At 47.2% G+C, this 20435-nt stretch overlaps 8 protein-coding genes across 8 annotated transcripts; 4 read left to right on the plus strand and 4 right to left on the minus strand.

Annotated features, from left to right (window-relative positions):
* Positions 1 to 416: 416 nt before the first annotated feature.
* Positions 417 to 1345, minus strand: BHQ10_007865 (uncharacterized protein; the record flags this gene model as incomplete). Its single annotated transcript, XM_040880607.1, has 2 exons — positions 417 to 1231; positions 1297 to 1345. The coding sequence occupies 2 exons, from the start codon at positions 1343 to 1345 to the stop codon at positions 417 to 419; spliced, it is 864 nt and encodes a 287-aa protein (XP_040736368.1).
* A 313-nt stretch (positions 1346 to 1658) lies between these two features.
* BHQ10_007866 (uncharacterized protein) lies at positions 1659 to 2770 on the plus strand (the record flags this gene model as incomplete). Its single annotated transcript, XM_040880608.1, has 4 exons — positions 1659 to 1845; positions 1912 to 1980; positions 2042 to 2397; positions 2447 to 2770. The coding sequence occupies 4 exons, from the start codon at positions 1659 to 1661 to the stop codon at positions 2768 to 2770; spliced, it is 936 nt and encodes a 311-aa protein (XP_040736369.1).
* A 538-nt stretch (positions 2771 to 3308) lies between these two features.
* Positions 3309 to 4541, plus strand: BHQ10_007867 (uncharacterized protein; the record flags this gene model as incomplete). The annotated part of the gene is made up of 1 exon (XM_040880609.1): positions 3309 to 4541. One exon carries the CDS (start codon positions 3309 to 3311, stop codon positions 4539 to 4541), a length of 1233 nt encoding a protein of 410 aa, XP_040736370.1.
* Positions 4542 to 5046: 505 nt separating this feature from the next.
* Positions 5047 to 11698, plus strand: BHQ10_007868 (uncharacterized protein; the record flags this gene model as incomplete). The annotated part of the gene is made up of 8 exons (XM_040880610.1): positions 5047 to 5545; positions 5604 to 5748; positions 5798 to 6520; positions 6572 to 6942; positions 7002 to 7041; positions 8363 to 9870; positions 9918 to 10018; positions 10067 to 11698. The coding sequence occupies 8 exons, from the start codon at positions 5047 to 5049 to the stop codon at positions 11696 to 11698; spliced, it is 5019 nt and encodes a 1672-aa protein (XP_040736371.1).
* A 316-nt stretch (positions 11699 to 12014) lies between these two features.
* Positions 12015 to 13687, minus strand: BHQ10_007869 (uncharacterized protein; the record flags this gene model as incomplete). Its single annotated transcript, XM_040880611.1, has 4 exons — positions 12015 to 12383; positions 12451 to 12741; positions 12863 to 13082; positions 13377 to 13687. 4 exons carry the CDS (start codon positions 13685 to 13687, stop codon positions 12015 to 12017), a joined length of 1191 nt encoding a protein of 396 aa, XP_040736372.1.
* A 368-nt stretch (positions 13688 to 14055) lies between these two features.
* Positions 14056 to 15114, minus strand: BHQ10_007870 (uncharacterized protein; the record flags this gene model as incomplete). Its single annotated transcript, XM_040880613.1, has 1 exon — positions 14056 to 15114. The coding sequence occupies one exon, from the start codon at positions 15112 to 15114 to the stop codon at positions 14056 to 14058; it is 1059 nt and encodes a 352-aa protein (XP_040736373.1).
* A 1879-nt stretch (positions 15115 to 16993) lies between these two features.
* BHQ10_007871 (uncharacterized protein) lies at positions 16994 to 18590 on the minus strand (the record flags this gene model as incomplete). Its single annotated transcript, XM_040880614.1, has 8 exons — positions 16994 to 17077; positions 17140 to 17295; positions 17347 to 17473; positions 17527 to 17710; positions 17763 to 17771; positions 17843 to 18115; positions 18171 to 18304; positions 18373 to 18590. 8 exons carry the CDS (start codon positions 18588 to 18590, stop codon positions 16994 to 16996), a joined length of 1185 nt encoding a protein of 394 aa, XP_040736374.1.
* A 512-nt stretch (positions 18591 to 19102) lies between these two features.
* BHQ10_007872 (uncharacterized protein) lies at positions 19103 to 20386 on the plus strand (the record flags this gene model as incomplete). Its single annotated transcript, XM_040880615.1, has 1 exon — positions 19103 to 20386. The coding sequence occupies one exon, from the start codon at positions 19103 to 19105 to the stop codon at positions 20384 to 20386; it is 1284 nt and encodes a 427-aa protein (XP_040736375.1).
* Between the last annotated feature and the right edge of the window lie 49 nt (positions 20387 to 20435).

Consider the following 20435-nt stretch of genomic DNA (forward strand, 5'->3'; position numbering starts at 1 on the left):
CAAGTCATAAGTTATCTGCGCAGTTATTGGTAGGCTGTCGCGTTTTCGTGGACTAGTTTTGAACCTAGTCCCCCGACGGCGAGGAAGACCGAGGAAGGTGCCAAAACGCAGCAGCAACCAAGGCTATCATCAGCATAGCCCAAATTATCAATTGACGTTACATATTTATTTTCAATCTCAGAAACTCAGATCAGTTGCGAAATTTGGGGTATTGTATTGCTTCATATTCATGATTGTAGAGATCAGAGACACATGCGAATCCTAGTATAAATACAGCAAGCAAAGAAGAAAAAATAGAAAAATCCAGACTTCTTTTGCGCCATTCGCCATTTTCCTATTCCATAGATCTCCGTGTATTACCAATAAATTAAACCCATGTAGAGATGTGATATACTTAATCCCTATCACACGAAAAATCATCGCATACCACCCTGCATCAACTGTTGCCGCAACATCATAATTTGACTTCTCTCCAGCGGCGGCAAAGCATCAATCTGTGACTGCGGCATACTCAGTACTTGCTGCAACAGCTCTTCTTGACCGGGTATTTGTTGAGGTGCAGCAGCGGGGGGCGGAGGCGCAAATGGGGAGCTCTGAACAGGAGGTGTCGAAACCTGTGCGGGAACAGTACTGTATGGTTGATATAGGGCTGACGCGGCTGCAGGAGCTGGTGCTGCTTGAGAGGCTTGTTCCACCACTGATCCCAGGGTGCTATAATCGACTAGATTCATAAGGAGCAAAGCTTGGAATATTGCGTACGCGAGTTGAGGCGCTGTCCGGAGTAATTCCGTTGCTCGTCCGGGGTCTGCCACGGCTAGTGACTTCATCTGAGAGAGGACATCGAGGAGCTGATTCGGTGGAAGCTGGGATAGTGTCTGAGAGATGGCATTGGGGCAGTCTAGGTGTGGAGGGATCTCTACACCAGGAGGGAGCGGAGGAAGAGAGCTTGGATTCTGTTGTTGAGGTGGCTGTTGCGCTTGAGGTTGTGGTTGGTAGGGATCCGAATAATCCTCTGGTATCGAATCTTTTTCGTTGTTGTGCGGCCAATCTACTCTTATTTTTCGTCCCATTATTTCGTAGTCGTTCAGATTGCGTACTGCAGAAGCAGCTGCATCGGCATCGGCAAAGTCGGCGAATCCGTAACCTTTGGGTTTACCAGTCTCTGGGTTCATCATGAGTCGGAATTTGGTCACTGTGCCGGCTGTGCTGAGGATATCTTTTACTTGCTCTTCTGTGAGGTCTTTATTACACTTTTAGCATCGCAAAATACATCAAGAAGCTTGCACGTTGACTTACTGTAAGGAATATTCCCCAGAAAAACACTCTTCCCCATTCCTGGAGCCATGATTGTTGTGGCCGGGCGGGTTGATCCAGTGAACGTATTCAGATTATCTAACAACCGCACACCTCAGGTCGTTCAGGTAAATCGTAAGGAGATTCGAAACGAAAGAGCCAGTGTTGAGCTTGGGTAAATGTCGCGTGGTTCAAAGCAAAGATAAAGAGCTCGTCCAAATAATGCCAAGCTTCTCCGCCCTACCAGTCCCAAAACAGCTAGAGCCGTTTCCGATCTTCAATTGTTGCTCCGTCAGCGGAAGCTCTACGATTCCCTCCCAGACCTACCTTTTCATCCACATCAGATCTCAACTTATCAAATCAATATGTCGGGAAGCCCGCGGGAACAGTGGGAAAGACTGCAGGTAATGCTTCAGAACCGAGCTCGGTCTGGAGGCGGCGGTGGCGGCGGTTTTCGATTTGGAGGTGGTGGTGCGCCTATTGGAGGTCCAGCTATTGCGATTGCTGTCTTGGTAGCTGGAGGATATGCGCTTTCGACTTCTTTGTTCAATGGTTAGTCCAAGGGTGAAAATAGCATTGTGCTGTTTGAAGTAGCATGCTGATGATTTCGTGCTTTAGTCGATGGTGGTCACCGAGCTATCAAGTACTCCAGGATATCTGGTGTCAAGAAGGAGATTTACAATGAAGGTATGTTCAGCTTGAGCTTATGAATAGCTTTGAGTTGGTCATTTATCATTAATGTATACAGGAACTCACATCAACATCCCTTGGATCGAAACTCCTGTCGTCTACGACGTTCGAGCGAAGCCGAGAAACGTTGCATCCTTGACCGGAACCAAGGATCTACAAATGGTCAACATCACATGTCGTGTCTTGTCGCGACCTAAAATCGACGCTCTACCCCAGATCTACCGAACACTCGGCAAAGACTTTGATGAGCGAGTACTGCCCTCGATCGTTAATGAGGTTTTGAAGAGCGTCGTTGCCCAGTTCAACGCCAGTCAGTTGATTACACAGCGAGAGAATGTCGCCCGACTTGTCCGTGACAATTTGGCCCGACGAGCTGCTCGATTCAATATCACATTGGATGATGTTTCCTTGACGGTATGCCCTTTTTGTCTGATTAGTAGGCTCTTGCTAACAACGACTACAGCACCTTGCATTCTCCCCCGAATTCACCGCTGCCGTCGAAGCCAAACAAGTCGCCCAGCAAGACGCCCAGCGAGCCGCTTTCCTCGTCGATAAGGCTCGCCAAGAGAAACAAGCCACCATTGTCCGAGCCCAGGGTGAAGCCCGCTCTGCCGAACTTATCGGTGACGCCATCAAGAAGAGCAAGAGTTACGTCGAGCTTCGACGCATTGAGAATGCCCGAAATATTGCGCAGATCTTGCAAGAGTCTGGCGGCAGAAACAAGCTTTATCTTGATACTCAAGGTTTGGGCTTGAACGTCAATGCCAGCCCTGAAAATGAGAAATAAGCGTTTACACCATCTCCCAAAATGTCTTTCATGTTGCGTGTGCGTCGTCACATCCTGTATAAATAGTCAACACCAGTGCTTAATGCAGTACTATCGCTACTCGTCTTTACTCTCCAAAGCTGTGCATCTGGAGTCGTAGCCTGTAGAAAAGACAAGTCAAATGGCTGTTTTACATGGTAAATAATCTCTATGGTTGACACGACACAATGTGTGCTGAACGCCACCTTTACGATGAACATTTCTAGATAAATCTAACCAAATCTCGAAATCAGCGAATAATTCAATCAGCTGATCAAAAGTGTAGATCCTGTGTACCGCTAATTGAAGCTCGATTTGTATAGCATAGATATCTCTTATCGATAAGACGACGAGGAACAAAAAAAGTTTTGATATTCTTCCCCGCACTCGACCACTCCAACCTGAGCAGACATACTTTCAAGTCACCATATAACACCGATATTATCACCAATTGCGACTCAAAATCAGAATTCTCAAGAAAAAAAACTCTATAGGAATCTATACGGCAAATACAGCCAAAATGACAGAACCCCCCCTCGAAATATCCCACGTCCAAATAGACGTCGACCTCGACATCCAAGAGATCCTCCTCGCAGCCTCGCAACACAACATCCCCAAACTCCGACAACTACTACGCTCCAACAATGCCGGTGCCGAGAATCCGGCTAACGTGAAAGACCCCGAAACCGGGTACGCGCCTTTGCATGCTGCTATTGCGGCCTGTGAGCCTGACGGCGACGAGCAGCTAGCAGAAGATGAGGAAGGGCGAGTGAATGGTGCAGGAGAGGAAAGGGATGGTGAATTGGCGTTGGCGAGGGAGACGGTCAAATTTCTACTGCAGGAAGGCGCGATTTGGAATGATTTGGACAAGAATGATGAGACGCCCGGTTGTTTGGCGAGGAGGTTTGGGTTGAGTGAATTGTATGAGCTTATGGTCGATGCGGGTGTGCGTGCGGAATTACTATTTAATCGGCTAGAGGGGTATGAGATGCTCGCAGACGATGACGACGACGAAGAAGAAGAAGAAGAAAAGGAAGGAGAAGAAGAAGTAGCAGCCACCACAGCAACCATAGAACCCGACCAGGCAGACCCCAACGTTTCCAACGTCCGCTACCTGCACTCAAACCTCACATTCCAAGACGATCGTCTGCTCGACAACGACCAAAACGGCGTCATGATGGCCTGGGAATCTGACATCATGGCCCGCACAGCTCGCAAACTACTCCCCAACCCGGGTCTACGAGTGCTCAACATAGGACACGGCATGGGTATCGTGGATGGATTTTTCCAAGACCAGAAGCCAGCAACACACCACATCGTCGAAGCACATGCCGAAGTTGTCGAAGAAATGAAACGGAAAGGATGGCACGAGAAGCCCGGCGTTATGATTCATCAGGGTAAATGGCAGGATATCCTGCCCCAATTAGTGGAGCAAGGCGAGATGTTTGATGCCATATACTACGACACTTTCGCCGAGTCATACTCGGACTTCAGAGACTTTCTGTCGGAGCAAGTTATCGGGTTGTTGGATACGGATGGGCTGTGGAGTTTCTTCAATGGCATGGGGGCCGATAGACAGATTAGCTATGATGTTTACCAGAAAGTGGTGGAGATGGATGTCTTCGAGGCTGGGTTTGATGTTAGTTGGGAGGATATCGCCGTTCCTTCTTTGGAAGGGGAGTGGAGTGGTGTGAGGAGGAAATATTGGGTTGTGGATAATTATCGCCTGCCTTTGTGTAAGTATATGGATTAGATTCTTGATTAAATACAGTATTGTAATGCATTAAGAGGCCTATTACTCGCATTTCTTTGTCAGTTTACTATCTCACTTGTATGCCCTGAAGGTTACTTCACGGTGAGGCCAACCACCAACCATTGCCCAAAACCTCACGATGATTGTGCAATCGTCCAACCTGGTAGCCCTCATTTGGACGACTAAGCGGGCCTGTTAATAATTCAATGGAAGTTTCCATTTCATTTGTGCATCCTATGTGGTTTACTTTCTTTTTTTCCTCTTCTTTATTTCCTCACTCCACTTCTTTCTTCCAGCTCCAGTCTGCAAACGCTGTTCTTGGTTCATAACCCTTCTCGGCCTATCTCGTTGGAGTTTTGAATTGATTAATATCAGTCATCAAGTCTGTTGCATACTTCCCTTGTTGTATCGCTAAGTGTTGAGGTCAAAAAATCACTTTAATTGAGGCTTTGACATCGAAACCTCACTTCTGCATCTAAGGCTGGTCCCTTGGGACAGAGCCACCATGCCACGAACGACGGCTCGAGGTCGCGCAGCCAAGCGAACATTGAGCAGGAACGATCTTGAAAATTCTAATCAAGAAGAACTGTCATTTCGAGGTTCTCCTGTTGACGTTGATGAAGTCGTGCAGCAAGATGATGAAGTCCATCTGAGCGCGACGCGTCATGAACAAACACCCAAACCAAATGCAAGTGCCAAAGCTCGCCAAGTGACACGAAAACGACACAAGATTGAACAGCCTCCTACTTTCCCTGAGAGCGAGTTTGTCGAAATCGAGTATGTCAATCAGTTGAGGTATAACTTCTCACCAAAGAATGGGTTGGCTGGTGACTTGCCTCCTATTCATGATCTCAAGCAAATATTTGAACAAATAACTCTCCATGCTGTTCACGAGAATGGATTCAAAGAGTTCCTCAAATCGCTTAATGGACGCCAGCTACGCGTGGCCACCGTTTGTTCTGGTACAGAGAGTCCCATTCTGGCTCTCGAGATGGTTGTTTCAAGTGAGTTCTCTGCAAGACGACTCATTTTAGGTTTAACTAATCTGATGATGAATCACAGACCTGAAAAAGATGAATATTGGTCCTTTTGCTTTCAAGCATCTCTTCAGTGCGGAGATTGTCGAGTACAAACAAGCATATATCGAGCGAAACTTTCGTCCGCCTCTACTGTTCCGGGACGCAATAGAGCTTCATAGAGAGTTCGCGTATGTATATCCTCACCGAAGGCCTCGACAGCCGCTGACTTGTATATAGACACACGGCATATGGAGCAAAGAAGAAGGTTCCCACACGACCAGACCTGCTCATCGCCGGTTTCCCCTGCGTTGATTACTCCAACTTGAATAATTGGCGCAAGAAGTTTGGCGAACGTGGAGAGTCCAACGATACCCTAAGAGGTCTCGTGGCATACTGTGAGATCCATCGCCCCAAGATCGTAATCCTCGAGAACATCACAAATGCGCCTTGGGTTGCTATTGGGCGTGCTTTTGAAAATGTTGGATACTATTTTCGTCACATCAAGGTCGACACCAAGGACTTCTACCTTCCGCAAACCCGTGAAAGAGGATATGCCTTGTGCATTGAAAAGTCTCTCGTTGAAAATGGCGGAGCATTGCTTGACAAGTGGGTGAACGTGTTTTCTGGCTTTGAGCGTCGAGCAAGTTCCCCTTTCACGGAGTTCATCGATGCCGACGACGATGTTATTGAGCAACGAAAGCTGGAGCGTCCCCCTGTATCTGAGCCAAGGTCGTCGCCTGTTTGGTCTCTTTACAAGATTAGACATGCAGATGTTCGACGAGTGACTACTTTCGGTAATGGAAGGCCAATCACGCATTGGGAGGAAGGTGGTATGTGTTATCCTGCTACATGGATGGACCGGCCTTGGTTCTTCTCTCAGGTGGAACGTGTCTGGGACACTATTGATGTCAACCATCTACGAACTTTATCAGTTGGAGGTTATGACAATACCTCAAAGGTGTAAGTTGATCCCTGAACTTACGATTAGAAGGTGCTGACTGTCTGCTTTAGCCGATGCATTGATGTTTCTCAAGGTGTTGATAGAGACATGGATACAAAACCTTTCGGCATAATGAGCTGTGTAACTCCATGTGGTATGCTATACTCTACAGCCCGTGGAGGCCAAATCCAAGGACGCGAGCTCCTGTCAATGCAGGGGTTGCCAATGAACCGATTGTCCTTGACAAGAGAGTCGCAATCCCAGATGCAGGATCTAGCCGGAAATGCGATGAGTACAACAGTCATTGGACCAGCGATCATAGCAGCTCTCATAGTTTGCCATTCTGTTCTGAAAGTTGAAAGCAAAGAACAGAAGATGGATGTTGACGACGACATTGAAGAAAGTCTCCCGACCGTCGCATTGATGAGCTCCTACCTGAAGAGTATGAGAACAGTGACTTCCTGGGACAAAACCAAGGTTAATTGGCTTGGTTACCTCCAGGCATTTGCTGGATTGGCTTCGAGCCTCTGCAGTTGCGAAGGTCCGTATGGCATTGGGCGATATGGCCTCTATCGATGCATAGATTGCGGGTTCACGGCTTGTGCAGCTTGCAAAGTAAATCCTATCCACAACTACAGACCAATTCCGGTAGTACAGCTCAGAACTCGCAAAGATCCAAAATTGTTCCGAGAAATGCTTTTGTACAGTCTTCCAGCTTTATTACAGCCACCACAACTTCCGATGCACCTCTATCAATCAATGTCAGGCCAGTATTCAGCAAATACAGTCACTGGAAATATATGGAGGCAGTACCTTGAGACTATCATACTGGTTTGCCGGGATACTCTCATGTTCAAGTCTATCAAGCGAAGACACATCTGGACAGTGGTATATGATGGAGCTCATTCCACTCTACAACTGACAATTGACGCGCATGGGATGCACTGGAAGCTATTTGCAAAGGCAGCGGATGCTGAACCTGCGAAAAGCTATTTTAGAGAGGTGGTCCGACATCCAATAGCAAGCATGGAAGTAGTTCGACAAGGTTCGTCCCTTCTGGAGGGAGAATGGCAGATCTATGGACCCTTATCAAGAAAGGACAAAATGATTACTCTGCAAGGAATCGGTAATCAGATGCCTTCCTATGAGAGCATCTGTGGCCTTCCGGATTCAGCCCATAAGAAAGTCTCGAGTGCTATATTTGTTGGCGGTGAGGATGAGGTCATGAAGGGGCTGTCTTTCGATGTTCGTGGGCGATATGGTCGATTACCCAATTGCGGCGGAATTTTACAGTCTTTGCATCGTCGCGTAGAAGCGAACAAGCCGGACTTGTTCCTATTCTTGGATCCCAGAAGTTTAGGACCGAGTCAACTCGATTCTTGGGTATTCTCGACGGATCCCTATCGCAAGACTGACGATTCGCAGCGAGATATTGTTTTGCAGCTGGATTGTAAATGGACTTACCGAGATCTACAGCGTCTAGGACCTTCTTTCGCTCTGGCTTCTCATCGACAATGTATTGATGCTGGAACCATGTCTCTGATTGACTGTGACTCAGACAACGGGTTCACTAGTCGCATACTCAGTTCTCAGGTCACACTTCAGCTGAATAGCGATAGTTGCTATGACTGCTATCTCCCGCTTCTGTCAATTTCAACTGACGTGAAAGACAAGTTGAGAGAAGAGCTTCCATGGACAGTAGTAGAAACAAGCAACTTCCAAGGAAAGAAAAACCTTTCATGGGCATGGACTAGGTTCTCAACGTGGTCTCCATGTGAGAATTGGAAGTCGGTCGATATGAATTTCGAAATTTGTGAGCGGTGTTTCCCTAAGCAACCGAGGATGGCATGGGCTATTCTCAGAGGCAAGGAACGTCCCATTGAAGACCCAGAAGATGCAGCACGATGTGAGCGGGATTATAAGTTGCGACCTTCCCCATACTCCCTCTTTGAAAGATTGGATCATAAGGATGAAGAGAATAAACAAAGACGCCACAATTGTGTTGCTCTGAATGTCAAGACACTGTTCCATCGTGCATGCGGAGCTATAGCACATCGTCGAGACGATAGCACGGCAGTGGAATTTTACTGGCGAATAACCAGCAATGACGACACAGATATTCCTCGCCCAGGAAGTTATCGTATTCTGAACAACAATCAAGAACCTGGAGCAGCACAACCTCCTCACTTCAAACTCCTCCTACGACCTGATCAGCTGCGGTCCTTTCGATGGGTGCTATCACGCGAGTCGAATGAACAGGCAGGTTTCCCGGAAGAAGAGGTTGAAGAAGCTAGTTTGGGCCCTCTGAACTGGAGAGCAGAGGCAAAAGTCATCGTTCATCGTAAGATTAGGGGAGGCATTCTAGCAGACCACGTCGGCTTTGGAAAAACTGCAGTGATCTTGGGTCTAATAGACTACCAGCACGAAAAGGATGTCTTGGAGGCAGGAGAACCGTGTGACAACGCGATTCCACTAAAAGCGACATGCATTGTGGTACCTGACATTTTATTCGACCAATGGCGAGGAGAAATGGTAAGATTTCTTGGTGATAAGTACATTGTTCTTGGGATTGACAGCATTCACGTGTTGGAATCGACGGCAGTCAAAGCATTCCAGTCGGCAGACATTATTCTTGTTTCATGGACAACTTTCACGGGTACTGTGTACTTCAAGAAACTAGAAAAGGTTGCTGGAGGGCCATGTCCGCCCAAAATGAATAGCAGTGTTCGAATGTTCGAAGCATGGTCTAAAGATGTGCTTGGATCAATTGAAATCCAGGTCAGGGCATTGCAAAGCGGTGGCCCGGAAGCGTTTCTGGAAGCCATTCATCGCAAGCAGAGTTCTGTATGGGGGACTGATGCTTATAATCGTTACCTGCCATCCAGGAAGCTCGCAGGTAAGAAGGGAGGGAAGCTCAATCCTGGTGAAGATCCTCTGGCTGCCAGTAAAGCACATGGTGACGTGCTGAATAGTTCCGTCGATCATTCGTCATCCAGCTTGACGAATAATAAACCCACGAATATCTCGCCAAAGGAAGAAACTCAAATCCCAAAAGAGTCGAATAAAAATGAAAAGCTCTTTAATTCAGATTTCGGCATTCCGAAAACTCCACAGTCATCGATGGAGGACGTGAGAAACACCGTGTTTCATATGTATCGATTTCAAAGACTCGTTATTGATGAGTTCACATACTTGAACCAAGATCGCCATGCTCTGTTGGCTTCTCTCAAAGCACGTTCACGGTGGATAATGTCCGGCACGCCCCCGATCAAAGGCTTTGCATCAGCAGAGCGAATGGCTCGACTTCTCAACGTATATCTCGGTAAACCTAGTGATGAGGACTATGAGAAGAGTAAATACAAGCGATCAGGTACTTACTCTTCCGCTAAATCAAAGATCTTTGTCTAACCACAACAGAATCCGAAAACTTCCATTTCTTCAGAGAGGTTCCGAGTAGAGGATGGAATTTTCGCCGCAACGGCCTAGCACAGCATTTTTGCGATGTGTTCATGCGTCAGGTAAATGGGCAAAGAATTGGCTTAGCTTCATAACTAATAACGATCCAGAATACTCCGGATATACCACCCATCAAATGGACGGTCCACTATCGTCCCACGGTTTTGTCTGCTGTTGAGAGGGTCTTGTATCTTGAGCTGAAGCTCTTTTATGAATCATACAACCCCAATACAACAGGCGAGAAGAGAGAAAAATACAGCCATGATCAGCGCGGAAGAGTAAGCGAGATCGTCGATTCGTGTGATACTCCAGAGCAGAGCCTCATTAAGCGCTCCTCAGTATATGATGCCTTGCCAAAGTGGAGTTCTGCGAGTGAAAGAATCGACACAGCAGCAAAACTTTTAAAGCATAGGCGCAAAGAAACAGTGAAAATTCTCAGCGAAATCACGGTACAGGCAAAGGCCATTGTCTGGTTGTTGCGTCAACTTGGCCTGACCAATCCTCGATTTGACGCACTCAAAGGCAGCCTTGAAACAAATGACTATGGTGACTCTGATGTTTCAAATCGGGCGCAAGATATACTTGACGAGGCTCTGGGGTCATATCGAAATGATGATTGGAAGGAATTTTGGTATGCATCAAATGGACAGCCGGTCAAGATCGCCAGCGCTGTCACCAATATTGACGGCGAGGAGACAGAAGCAGACGAAGAAACTGGTGATGAGGAACAAGCCGGCCGAGGAGATCAGGTAGACACCAACAGCGAATACGTACCGCTATCTCAGCGAAACAAACAGACAACCCAGCCTAAGACCGATTTAAGACCACTCCCCAAAGACACATCCGAGACGGAAAAGGAACTACGAGAATGGACCAATCGATTCAGGGTGAATGTCCTTGCTTTGGTAGAGCGAATGAGGGCGTCAAGATTCGTGCAATCAGCCTATGCTTTTCAGGACAGGAGTACTTTACCCGATTGCCAAAGCTGCGGACTGGAAGACCCACGATCTCGCAAGGAACATAGCGTCTTGGGTAAATGTGGGCATACTGTCTGCAAGGATTGCCTCGAGAATGTACTCATCAACAACAAATGCACTGTCGGCGATTGTCGCGCAGCTGTAGACAAGCAATATGTGATTCCAGGCCCGCATTTCGCTATGTGCCGAACCCTCGATACGCCCACTCCCCCGGGGGGAACAAAGGTTGAAGCATTAGTCAAGCTCTTAAAGGATGAGACGTCGATCCCCAAAGAAGATCAAGTGATTCTTTTCCTCCAATTCCCGGATCTTGAACAGACGGTGACAGCAGCATTGCAACTACACAGCATCTCGTACGTCTCCGTGGGGATGACTGGTCGACGCGGCAGGAATCGGATCAAGATATTCGCAGATCACGACAAGAAAGTCGCCATCCTTCAACTGGGCACTGAGAATGCTGCAGGACTCAACCTGCAGAATGCCAATCATGTCATATTCTTTGCGCCATTCGCAGCGAAAAACCACTACGAGTATCAGAGCACCATAACCCAGTCGAGCGGCCGCGTCATCCGCTTCGGACAGAAGAAGGAAGTGCACATCTGGAATCTGGTGACGCTCAACACGCTCGAGGTCGGGATACTTCAGGGGCAGGATGGGCGTGTACTTGTAAGACGTGCTAATGGGCGGTATGAACTTGTTCTCGAGGGTGAAGTGAGGGTGGATGATGTGAAAGGGTTCGAGGTTCCCGTGTTCGATTGGAAGTAGCCTCCTTTGCTCCTTCCGTTTTGGGATTGCCATGTTCCTTGCTGTTGAGAAATTAATCATCAATTTGTGCTGCGTATTAGTTAATCTGTTCAAGAGAATGAATTTGTGATGCATGGCTTGATTTTTCTCTTTCTCGCATAAAAACCACAAACTATGACGACGGTATACTGTACAATTGAAGAAAAAGAAGAAGATTCTCAATCACCGTCTCCACAAAATCTTACCAATACCGAAGGCGCAATCCCAGCTCTATAGCGTAAGGACGACTTCTGCAAGCATAACATAATGAACAACAGATGTAACCGACTATCCTCGCTTACAACTCTCCATCCTTTCTCATCATCTGTTCTGGGTTCCAGGTGACCTCCTTGAGATTCGTCAATCCGGCACTGTTCTCGCATGTGTCACGTCCACTGAGAGGACCGGGAGCAGGAATCTTGGTGGCAGGGTTGGCGGCTGATTCCTTGAGGGCGGTCAAGAGCTGGGTAATAGACTCGGGAGTCAAATCTTCGTAGTAGTCGTCGTTGATCTGGACCATGGGAGCATTGACGCAGGCCCCAAGACATTCAACCTCGATATAAGTAAACAGGCCATCCTCTGTGGTGTGGCCGGGGGTGATGCCGAGGTGCTTGTTGATTGCCTGAACGATCTTGTCGCTTCCGCAGCCGCCGAGTTGGCAGGGTGTCTAACATCATTAGTCCGTGTTCTTACCATCCAAAGCATCCAAAGCAAAGAGTAAATCGCGTTCTTACCGTTGTGCAAACCTGGACAAAGTATTTGCCCACAGGCTCTCTGTTGTACATGGTATAAAAAGTCGCGACTTCATAAACTCGCATGGGAGGCATTTCCAACAAACGAGCAACCTCGTTCATGACACTAATGCTGGTGAATCCATGCTGGCGTTGCCCGAGGTCGAGAAGGGGCATGACAGCAGCCTTCTTGTACTGGGGAGGGTACCGTTTGAGGATCTCATCGATGATTTTTTCGTTCTCGGTGCTGAACTTGAAAGGGATGGATGGGTTGTTTTCGGGTTTGTTGCGGTGCTAGCCAGACGATGTGTCAGTATCCCGATGCAACTATACATTCTAGTATACAAATAGTAGTCGTCGTGAATGTGGAAGGTGACCGCGACGCAACGCAACGCATAATGTAGGTTCTGCTTACCACATGGAGCGTATCGCTAAGTTTAGGTGCAACCGCGGAGAATGACCGCCATTGGGGTCTGGCAATCTGTGGAATAATCTGACGGGACGAGCGCACAACGGCGGGGAATAGTTTGGAGGCCATTGCTGGCGAGGTTGTGGTTGAATTGAGAGGMGTGAGGTTGTAGGATTGTGGTTTGGTGAAGTTCGGAGCGCGGAATTCGAAGTGGTCGGGTGGGAAGCTGGCTGGCCAATCAGAGATGAGTCAATCCTTTTTAGTCATGGCACCAGCCAATCACAATTGATGATTAGTTATTTGGCTATCTACCTGAAATGCTTTACAGGGCTTTGATTTTGGATGATAATCCTGATAATACCATAATATCATACGCTAATTTGCTTGCTACTGCTGACTTTGACTCATGGGATAACATGCTGATGCTGCCGCCGCCAATAATGATGTAATAATAGATACTGGACCACGGTCATCCCTCCAGATGATGAATCAAACCTCCTCCAATTTATAAACCTCATACGCAGGCTCCTCATACGGATGCGCCTTCACCAAAGCCTTGACAGCATTGAGCATCGTATCTCTGCCCACGCACAGAATCTCAACCTTCATCTCCTCGACATGCTCCAAGGCCCCTACAGCCCCGATGTTTGGATTCGCGCCATTCGCGGGTAAGAATTGTCCAGTTCCTGGAGTCTGGAAACAGCATTTGGTGTATTTACCTCCAGGAAAGGTGCCTGCACCTGTGGAGAAGATGGCTTCTTTGCAGGACTCGAGTTGGGGATGGGGGACGAAGAAGATTAGCTTGTACCGATCTGGTGTTGCTGATGACATTTTTGCGCTTAGAACGTTGTATATAGGGAAGCGGTGGTTAATTCGAACTGATTTCACGGGCAGGTGCGTGATTGCGCTAAACATCAGTAACTTTCAAAGTACTGACCCTGTTGATGTGGATGAGGGGTGCGCAACACGAGACGATTAGTTGGCGATGAAGCTGTGATCGGATTAGTCATCTGTGCATATACCACAACTTCGATACAACTTTACCTCTGCGGAATATTCGTGAGACGAGATGAATAATGATGAATGCTTAAGTGTGATGGTAGGATTCAATTTTCTTGATGGGTATCGTCGGGGGTATGACATGGCTATAGCTACAAGTGTACGATCAAATGCATGGATGAAAATACAGCCCACTCCGATCACTGGTGTGCCCGCACATGCTCATCCACTCTTTTCAACAACTCCAACTTCCTCTCCTGCTCAACCCAACTTCCATGAATACTATTTTCCGCAATCGTCCTCCATTCCTCAATACTCAAATCAAACGCTTCTTGAACACTGCAATAATTGTGCAAAATGAACCCCCCAAAGTATGCCGGATCATCACTGTTGATCGAAAACTTGACGCCGGCGTTCAAGAATGTCCGGATAGGTACTTTGCTTATATGATCGAAACATCGTAGTTTGACGTTTGATACGGGGCAGACGGTGAGTAGAATTTCGTCGCGGGCGACTTGCTCCATTAATTGGGGGCTGTCGATTAGTCTGATGCCATGGTCGATTCGTTGTGACTTGTATGATTCAAGTGCAGCCTCGATATAGGTTGGATCACCCTCTTCGCCGGCATGGGCAGTCCTTCGAATCCCCTTTGAATGTGCTGTCGCATAAATCTCCTTGAACATATCCTTTGGCGGACCAACTTCAGAAGAAGAAGCGCCAATGCCGTGTAGTGCGCCGGACTCAAAATGACCGCCCTCAACCGCAAGATCAAACACCTTTTGCGCATCACTTGCAGGCAAATGCTTGACAAAACACATAATGAGCTTCGCCGTGATTCCGTATTCCGTTTCAGCTCGTTGACAGCCCGCAACGAATCCATTCACAACAGTTTCAAAGGGCACACCTCGGTTGAGATGTTCTTGCGGATCAAAAAATACCTCCGCATGATGGACGCCATCGGCATGCGCTTTTTGGAAATATTCCCAAGCCAAGTCTTCAAAGTCACTTTGCTGCTGGAGTACAGACATGCCGATAAAGTAGTAACTGAGAAAATCGTCAAGAGAGGTGAAGCGTTCATATCTTTCATACAAAGCCTCAGGAGAGGTGAACTCTGGTCGTTTATCTGTGTCGGGTAGGCAGACTCCATTGCGGGCTGCCAGATCGAACATGAGTTCTGGCGTGAGACATCCTTCGAGATGGACGTGGTGTTCGCATTTTGGAAGATGCTGTAGAAATTGGTGGAGTTTTGTATTGCACATTTCGTTTTATTCTCCTAGTATGATATTAGAATGAGTAATTAAGAGTTGCTTCAAATGTATCATACGCCTTTCACACGAGTCGTACCTAGGTAGCAGGTTTATGCACTGTATGATGTTTGTACACGATGTCGGGTTTCAGTGATCGTCAAGGATTATAAATACCTCGATCTACGTCCAGGGTCTTCAAAGCTATCAAGATAAGATTTTTTTTGATCCACAGCTTTTCGGAGACCGTAAAAAATGTCGAACACGGAGATATATACGCATCCAGAAATTCGGTGCGGTTGGGATCAGGGGAAGTCTTTTTTTGATGGTATCCACGTTGATAGGTCACCGGATTTCGGCCGTCTCCGATACAAACCTTCACCTACGAGAAAATTCGATAGAGATAGTAACATAGTCCTGGTATCTATATGCCTATCTACAAGATTACTTCCTGTTCAATACGATCATTGATCGATTCTCTTTATAGTTTCAGATGCAGATCTTTGGCTCTATTTAGCCAGGGTCTCAATCCCATTGAGCAAAAGTTTTTCAACTTCCAAGTTTCAAAACTACAAGTGTCATAATATTCTACCAATTGCTACATCTTCGTCCAAGTTCCTCAGTAGATCCATATCATACATCGCCATCTTCTCCATCAGGCAGAGCTCTCATTTAGTTCCGGCCCGGAACCATGTAGAAATGCATATCTTCAGTTCATCACCACATTCTTGACCGGGTGGATAAAACAATTTCGCCTTCAGGTTTCGCCCATCGACTTTCAAAACAATTCCGTACTCTATTGGGAAGTACTCCTTGTCATTCTCAGCCAGCTTGGGCTGGATGGAGCCGTTGTTTCTATATTCATTCTGATTCGCTTCAACAACTCTAGCAATTTCGGCATCTAGACAAAGGAAGAGTATGGCGACAACAGAAGGCTGCGATGAGATTTCAGTGTATTCCCTTACCCGCATTCAAAGATTGATGAAAATGGATGATCCTTGACAGGGGTTTGAGAAGCATAGAGCCTTTGACGGACAATCCAATCTTCCCCCATCGCGATATATTGGCAGAGGGTCGATCTGTATGAAACGTGCATTCCCATCGTTTTGTTCTACGTAATTTTGGCAATTAACAAATCTCTAAACCGAATAACGGAGCCAGGAAGCTGGAAAGAGAGGATGACATACCAGCTTATCTGTGGAACACCTCTGGCTCAATATTGAGCCTCCAGCCCCTCTTCTTAATGCCTTCTTCGCGAGACTTCGAGCACATCGCCGCGAGTCTTTTGGCTTGTAAACTTGTTTGTACTTTCCATGGCTTGTCAATCGACTCGACAGAGATACTTGCTCTGTATTGAGTAAGTTCTTGTTTACCAAGCTGTTGTACGTCTGCAAACAGTCTGCTGTGAGTCTCTGGCCAGCGGCAAGAAGTTACCGGTCCTAGAAAGTGAACATTAAATTGATCTGCGTGCTCACGACGAGTGCGGTATTCCGGAGCTTGTATTTTGAGACTCCCAAGGGCCACCTCTTCAGGACATTCCGAGAAGAAAAATAAGATGAGGAAAACAGGAAAGAACCCGCGTGTACGTGTATTACTTCAGAAAATGCAATCCTCATTCCAATATATGACTTTGTATTGTCTGGTGAATAATGGGCGAGGAGGCTGTTGTACAAACACACAGGGGTCCTGGCAAGGTACACCGCGCAAAATTGATAACTACGTGAGCGATGAGCCAATTATATCTTTGAAAGTTATTACAGCGACATGGTCAGATACAGCGAACTAATCAAATGGACGGCAAGTTGCGGCAGTAGTCACATGTATGGATACCGGCCGTCTTTTGAAGTAATAGACCGCAATTTCTTCTTAGTTTTCTCTCGCCGTCACAAGCCAATCATTCAGACCAAACCTGTTCTACAAACTCGACGATATCGTCTGCAAGTTCTTGAGGACATTCAAGTGCGGCGAAATGGCCTCCCTATACGAGATATAAGCATACATTTGAGCCGGTTCTTCTTATATAACGAATGGAAGTCTCACCTTTGTATGTTCTTTCCAAAACACCAAGTCACCCGTGAGTTTAGCCCACGATCGAGGAGCAGGTATGATCTCTAGCGGGAAGTATGAAAAACCGAAAGGCTTATGGATGTAATTCTCTGGTTGTTGTGCAGGAGGGACAGGTGGAGGAGGATAGGTCTATTCTCGATGTTAGATACATACCAGACCCACCAGGATAGATGCTCATACCTCGCGATAGGTGTAGATGGATCGTGGAAAGGTCTCTGTCAACCAGTATAGCGTGGCTTCTTGCAAGATTGTTCGGAGTGGGATTGGGTTGCGTTTGTCAGGCCAGTCTAGGAATCTCTCCCCGATCCTGATGACTTGAGTAAAACCACGTCTTGACTTCTTTTTACTGGGTATTCTTACCATGTGAGGAGAGCAATTGGATTTGTGGACAATATGTGACTGATTGTGCTTGGCCGAGTTGCGTGGTCCATATAGTAAGCAGTGCCATAGGTACTGAACCATTCTGCTCTCTTGAGACCTTCTTGTTCAACGGCCGAGTATTTGTGCTCTCCCTCAGGCGGGTTGACGCGTCCTAGAAAGTTCACTGCGCGAATATTAAGCTAGGAGCTAGTCTTAGACTTTGATAAGATACGTACAGTGCACAGCTAATGAAACAAGCGTTAGGAATAGTTAACTTCATTTCCCACTGGGCCGGATTCTGTTCAACTTTACATACCTTTGCAGGAGTCATATTTTGTACCCAAAATACGACTGATTTTAGACCCTACATCACCTCCCTGGGCAACATATCCATTCCCAAAGCCGAGATTGACCATAACTGTGTTCAAGATTCTGGCGGCATCAGGTGAAGTAAAATCTCGATCAACCGGTGGACCGGAAGAGAATGTATAGCCGGGCAGAGAAGGTACAATCAGGTGGTAGGGTAAAGTCGAGGGTTCATACTTCTCGCGGAAAATTGTCAGGAGTGGTAGGAATTCCAGGAAGCTTCCTGTACGATGTTATTACCATCAGTCCCTTCTAACGAGTCGCTTAGCCAAACATACCAGGCCATCCGTGGAAAAAAGCAATTGGCTTCGCATCTTGCTTCTCGGAGAACAATGCCACAAAGTGAATTCTTAAACCCTCGATTTCGTATGTAAATTGCGGAAACCCATTAATCTCTTTCTCGGTTTCTCTCCTGCTCGATCACATTCAACAAATTACTATATATAATCGCGTATTCATATATGTTTGAGTACAGCCTACCAATCAAACTTCTTCCACTCCTCTTTTGCATTTGCCAGCCAGCTGCTAGGGACTCCAAGTCTGCCATCCTCTTGAGAACCTTCGTAGGTTGGCGGCGCAGTCTTAGACAGTCTCACCAGAGTTTTCAATTCTTCGATTTGCTCATCTGGGATAGACACAGTGAACGGCTTAGGCTGGACCTTTGCGCCTGATGGTATAGTAGCAAATTTGAGAGTCATGTTGTCGAGATTGTATCAACGTCGGATTGATGATGCGTATTGTAAGAGAGAAATGGCGCTTTTAAGCTCACAAAACGCTCAATGATTATTAAGCGGTTGTTGCCTAAAAGTAAATTAATCAGTAAGAACTATGAAGTGAGGCCAATAAGGGCTGTATACAAAGACGTCATCACCACCAATCAGACTCGGTGCTGATAAGATAAAAAAAAAAACCTCAACTAATTTTTGTAAAATCCATAACTACAACCTTGTTCTGACGCATACACTTCTTTGAATCATTTCTCATGTTACAGGAATATTAATAGTGCTCTCTCGTTCGTCGCGTGCCCAAGAACTTCGTCCACCTTAGAAACAGCACCCGACTCAAATTGAACGGCGGGTTGCGACAGTCACGATACCACCGAACCCCGCCCTTTGCACCTTCAAAACGATTACGAGCAGACTCACAGACAGTCACACTGTTCTCCTCATTCCGCCGCACTTTATGCCGCGTCCGGCGCACTCTGTCCACAATGACCGAACGACAAACCCGCATCCTCCCCGTCCAACGCCTCAACAAACCCCTCGCACACAACAAGACCGTCGCTCAATGGTGGGCCGAAGAGAAAACCACAAACACACCAGAAGCCGCCGCCGTTCTTGAAGCAGCCGAAGCTCTACGAACAAGCGATATCCCCGTCGGATTCCCAACAGAAACCGTATATGGCCTGGGCGCAGATGCGACGAGGAGCGCATCAGTGCAGGGGATATACAAAGCCAAAAAACGGCCGTCAGATAATCCCTTGATTGTGCACGTAGACTCAATTGAGATGGTTAATCGATTATTGAATCCGGACGGAAGAAGCTCGATGACGAAAATCCCCGCGATCTACGAACCACTGATATCCCGCTTTTGGCCTGGAGCACTTACGATCCTCCTTCCCAACCCGGAGGGGTCGTTGCTGGCGAAAGAGGTCACCGCAAATTTACCTACTTTCGGCGTGCGAATGCCCTCCTCTGCGTTTGCGAGACTTTTGATTCATGTCGCCGGCAGACCCCTCGCTGGCCCCTCGGCCAACGCATCTACAAAGCCCTCCCCGACAACCGCACAACACGTCTACCACGACCTACAAGGCCGAATTGACATAATCCTAGACGGAGGACCATGCGGCGTCGGTGTTGAGAGTACAGTCGTCGATGGCCTGTCCGATCCACCCGCCATCCTACGGCCAGGTGGTATTGGGATAGAAGAAATAAAAGCCTGCCCGGGCTGGGAGAATGTGCAGGTTGGATACCACGATAGCGCATTGCAGAGTAAAGAAGCGCCCAGAGCGCCCGGCATGAAGTACAGACATTATTCGCCTAAGGCGCGTGTGGTTTTGTTTGAGGCTGGGTCGGACTTGAGTCAGGTTGCGGGTCGGGTGACGCAGGAACTGGCAAGTAGTCAGTCTGCCAATGATTCATGTGGAAGGAAAATTGGGATTGTGAGGACAAAGACTTGGCCTCTCGCGATTCAGTTAGCTTCAGACGCCAAAGCGTCAGCGCAGACTCAACAGACCTCATCAGACAACGACGACACCCTCCCCATCCGCCAGATATCAACGCGCATAAAAGACGTTTCTACTACGATATTCGATGTAAACTTAGGCTCAAGTGCAGAGTCTATCGCTCGCGGTCTCTTCGCTGCATTGCGAAGTCTGGATGCCGAAAATGTGGACGCAATCTATATTGAAGGAATTCGTGACGATGAGGGTGATCTTTCGGCGGCTGTGATGAATAGACTTAGAAAAGCGGCTGAAGTTTTTGTTACTATATGAAGTGTTGAAATAGAATCTTAATGCATGTACATAGGAGTTTGAAGCATAT

This window comes from Talaromyces amestolkiae (assembly GCF_001896365.1).
Source record: "Talaromyces amestolkiae strain CIB chromosome Unknown scaffold17.1, whole genome shotgun sequence".
NCBI classification, from domain to species: domain Eukaryota; kingdom Fungi; phylum Ascomycota; class Eurotiomycetes; order Eurotiales; family Trichocomaceae; genus Talaromyces; species Talaromyces amestolkiae.